The sequence below is a fragment of the Thalia democratica genome, chromosome 8 (genome assembly GCF_965202585.1).
Source record: "Thalia democratica chromosome 8, ktThaDemo2.hap1.1, whole genome shotgun sequence".
Classification (NCBI taxonomy): domain Eukaryota; kingdom Metazoa; phylum Chordata; class Thaliacea; order Salpida; family Salpidae; genus Thalia; species Thalia democratica.
Genome location: NC_139172.1, coordinates 36,092,609 through 36,097,298, shown reverse-complemented (window position 1 = coordinate 36,097,298; position 4,690 = coordinate 36,092,609). Strand labels below are relative to the sequence as shown.

At 34.0% G+C, this 4,690-nt stretch overlaps 1 protein-coding gene across 1 annotated transcript; it reads left to right on the top strand.

The window, feature by feature from the left end:
* Positions 1–2,834: 2,834 nt before the first annotated feature.
* Positions 2,835–4,256, top strand: LOC145843199 (kelch-like protein 7). Its single transcript, XM_082950659.1, has one exon. It carries the CDS (start codon positions 2,835–2,837, stop codon positions 4,254–4,256), a length of 1,422 nt encoding a protein of 473 aa, XP_082806785.1.
* The last annotated feature ends 434 nt before the right edge of the window (positions 4,257–4,690 follow it).

Genomic DNA, 4,690 nt, shown 5'->3' with positions numbered 1-4,690 from the left:
TATCACTAACCCTTACTCTCGATCTGTAAGTTATTTTTTTTAATTAGTTTTATATTTTTTATAAGTTATTATTTGTATTATTTTTACTATCACTGTTACCCCTAACCCTTACTGTCGGTCGGTAGCTTTTCATTTCTCTTTTTTTATATTAATTTATTTTAATTCATTCTTCTTGTTTTTTTTATAGTAATAGTTTTATTTTACTATCACTGTCACCCCTAACCCTTACCCTCGGTCAGCAACTTTTTTTTTCTCCTTACTTTTTTTGTTGATTTATTTTTAGTTTATTTATATGTATTTTTTTTTATGTTTTTTTTACTCACGTGCAAAAATGACCGTTCGTGCAAAACTGTCACTCGAGCAAATCTGACCCTCCGTGTAAAATTGTCTTCGTTTAATTTAGTCCCCTCGTGAAGTGTTGACCCGTTCCAACAAGATACATTCCACTGGTAAGTGTCAAAAATACAAAAAGAAGCAATTTTGCACGAAGAGCTACTTTTGCACGAAGTTACACTTATGCACGAAACACTTTTGCACGGGTTGAATTTCTTTATAAGTTTATTGTTTGTTTTTTACTATCAATGTTACCCTTAGCCTTTATCCTCGGTCGGTAGCTCTTTTTACTCACTTTTATTTTCAAATTACTTAATTTTATTACTTTAGTGCAAAATTACCACTCATGCACAATGACCCTCCGTGAAAAACTGTCTTCATGTAAAATTGACCCACATTGAGTTTCACAGATTATAGGCAGAAACTATAAATAGGTATCAAGTTTGCACGAGGGAAAAAAATTGCACGTAAGCATTTTTGCATGAAAACAAAATTGCACGAAGACACTTTTAAACGAAGGGTTATTTTTGCAGAAGTGACTATTTTGCACGAAAAATTATTTGCACAGATTGGATTTTTTTAATTAAAGGGCCAATTTATAAAGCAGGATTTTTTTTAAGTTAAAACATGAATAATTTTATATCGAAAAAACGCAAAGTCTCAACAACTGAAAAACTTTGGAAAAACTTAAATGAAACAAATTTTGTCGGGTATTGCAGAGCCAGAGTTGCCGAAGAAGAAAAAATTTTTCAAACTAAACAAATTCGAGCAGGTGAATTATTACATAATATTTACTACCATTTACTTAATACATGCTCATTTATATTTTTACAAAAAGCTAGTACAGCCGTTCTATTTTAGCGGTAGGCAATGTACTGACCGCGGGCCGGATCAAGCCCGCAGAGTTGAAAAGCCCGGTCCGCTAACTTTTTTAAACTTTAAATGGAATTTGGCCCGCCGATGAAAATGACTGGCCTGCAAAGTTTAATGTTACAAACTTTGTACCATACTTTTACTACACAAATTGTAATAATTAGACTTCGTTGCATGTTTGAAAATGTTTTTATTTTATATTTGTGTATAGTTATAAAAACACCGTTTTGTCCTAATGTTTTTGTTTTGTTCAAACTCAGTTGGAATATTCTTTTTTCAAATTACCCAAAGCAAAACTTTTATTTAAATCTGATATTTTACTTAGCTACCTTTGGCAGTCTATCATTTTAATAACACTAATAAAATATTGACGAGTCAAAAGTCAAAGTCTTCCTAAAAAAACAGAGAGTTGTTTAAATTGATATCAAAAAAAGTAGTTTTTATCATTTTCCAAACAGCAGTTCACATCTGTTTTCAGTCAACTACTCAACTTTAAATTTTTATATTGTTTAAAAAATTCATAAGACACGTTTGGGACCGAAAACCGCTAATTAGTTATTTTTGAGTGAAATGAAATTAAAATAATTCAAATCATTTTTCAAATATGAATGGTCTCTCAGATTCATGCTACATTTGTTTAGGCATGTGAACGAATTGAATACCAACTTAATAGAAAGGTTACTTTCGCTAATAAACATTACTCTGTAGAAAAGGTATTAAAGTTAAAACTTATACTGTGTTTTTCAGTCTCAGTAAGAACAACTTGACGTATTTACCAACAGTTGCAAATATAGAACAGTCAGTGTTATAAGCGGAGAAGTACATTTATATCATAATTTTATTTTTCATTAAGTTTGATATGACGATGAACTTTAGTTTGACATTACATTTAGAAATTCAAAATTTAAAGAATTTAAAAACTTAATGCTAAACTTAGCAAGTCAAAGTTTGTCTCAAGTAATTTTTAGTAATCATAGTTTTGTATTTATATAATTAGTATTAGTGCTTTTCAGGGTTATAATAAATATAATAATCTGAGTACTTAATAAACACTTAAAATGTCATACTTGTGAAATTTTTGTGAAAGAAATGATTTTGCAATAATAATCTATTAGACGCATAAAATTAGTATCTGGCCGAATAATAGTAGTTTCTAATTAAGACCCGGTTTTAAAAATTTATTATTCTGTTGGATCCGTATACTGGATCCAGTAGATTAATAACTCAAAATGCTCGGCTCGCCAAAAAATATTTTTTTTCGGACCCAGCCAGCCGATTAAAAAGTTGCCTACCCCTATTCTACTTTAATTATATTAAATAACTAAATCCATTACTTTATATTGATTTTTTAAATAGAGATATGCAAATTAGTTGTTTTATTTGCAACCAGGTTTATTGCAACTAGTAAACTGCACACAACATTACAGGCTAGCAACATTGCTTACTATTTTAATTCACTTGAAGAGGTCGCAATTTTTTGTCATTGAAACCTGGTTGTAAATAAAATACTTAACACTGGCACATCCCTGTTTAAGTAAACTCTTTACATCTCTGTAAATTGAGCAATCTTTTTTAGTTGAAAAAATATTTATATTGATTTTTTAACAAATGCACATAAAACAGAAGATATGAAAACTGTTTCAAATTTGAAGATAAGCAAGATTTTGCTGAGTGAAGTTGAAGTAAGCAACCAGATTTGCGAAGTTTTCAAGGAGAAAACAAGTTTCAAGAATGTGGCGGCCTTTTATGAGATAACTGTCACCTTCAGTTTAAAAAACCTTTCTAAGGCTTTGCTGTGCTACATAGAACGATTTTTCACGGTGGTCGCTGAAACTGAAAACTTTCAGCAGCTGAGCTCTGCTCTGGTTGCAAAAGTGCTTTCAAGCTCTTCGCTGCATGTCACTTCCGAGCTTGAGGTCGTCAACGCAGCCAACGGTTGGCTGAGCCGCGACTTTGAAGGCAGAAGAGCTTTCGCGAGCGATCTCTTCGCAAAAGTGCGTCTCAGTTTGTTGTCGAGCGGCAGCTTGGAGCGTTTGCTGCGCGAAAGCTCGGCTTTTGCGGGAAACGGCGAGCACGCCGCAATTTTACAAAACGTTGTTGACAGCAAAAAAGTTGAAAGCAAACTTTCCGCTCGTCACAGGTACTGCGGTCAAGACATGTTTGACGTGCTCGTCTGCGGAGGCTACTTCGGAAAAATGTTTTTCACCAACGCGCACAAGGTGGACGGTAGAAGTTTTAAACCCTCCAAAGCTGACGCGTTGCAAATGAAAAGAACGCGAGCCCACTTCAAAGCAGTTTATCTGAGGGGAGAAGTTTATTTTCTTTATGGTTTCAACGGGTTCGGAACCGTAACGCAGGTTGATAAATACTCTGTGCTCACCCAAACTTGGCAGCGCGTGTCGCAAGAGGACGTGAAGCAGGAAAATTTTTGCGCTTGCGCTTTGATGGACAAAATATATATTTGTGGGGGTGAAAGGAGAGATAAACGTAACGACGCTTATGTCCATAATCCAAGTGACACTGAAAGAATGTTCGACACGAAAGACTGCTCGTTCAAACCAATTGCTGAGATGATGCTCAGAAGAAACAACGCGGCTTGTTCGGCTTACCGAGGAAAAGTGGTCGTTTCCGGCGGGACTGTTGACGGAGCGCACTCGCGCGCAGTCGAAGCGTACGACCACGAGACGAACGAGTGGGCGCAAATGCCGAGCATGCTGGGCGCCAGAGAATATCACGGACAAGTGGCCGTCAGAAACAAGCTGTTCATAATCGCACGTCCCGCATTCTATCCCTCTCGTGAAAGCTGCGAAGTCTTTGATTCCGACTGCCAGCAGTTCGCGCTGATCAAGAGACCGGTGAGAAGAGATCAGAAATCAAGCCGCTTCAGAGTTGTTTCATTCGGTGAAAAGATTGTTGCCTACAGTGCCTACTCGCGATCATATTGGTGCTACGACATTGGCAAAGATCAATGGTGTGAAGAAGAGTTTGAGTTGACAGAAAACATTATTGGTTTTTGTTGCGTAAAAGTACCTAAGCTTATTATCTATTGAAAACACTTTACACGTTTAAGTAACTTATTGTTTTGGACTAATACATAATTTAATATTTGTTGCTATTTTTAAAATAAATCTGTTCAATTTAGATAACGTATATTTAAGCGTTTAATTTTAAAATAAAAAAGATCGTCATCTATAGTACATAACCAATTGAATGTAATTCTTGAGTATTTTTAAAAATTTATCTATAAGTAATTAATTTAATGAAATCCTACTGATAGGTAACTTAGAGTCTTAATAATTTAAAAAAGTTTGGTTTTTTAACCATTCTTATTTTTTAAGTAATAAATACAGGTTTTCTAATTTTGAAATTTTTCAATTTAATTGAATTGTTTAATTCAATAAATACAGTACGTTGGCAATTTATACAATTTTTTAACAGTACTTTTAAATTTAATAACTCTTAATAAAGATAACAAAGCATGTAT

Coding starts and splice junctions, on each gene's coding strand:
- LOC145843199 (XM_082950659.1), top strand. CDS start 2,835: ATGAAAACTGTTTCAAATTTGAAGATAAGCAAGATTTTGCTGAGTGAA.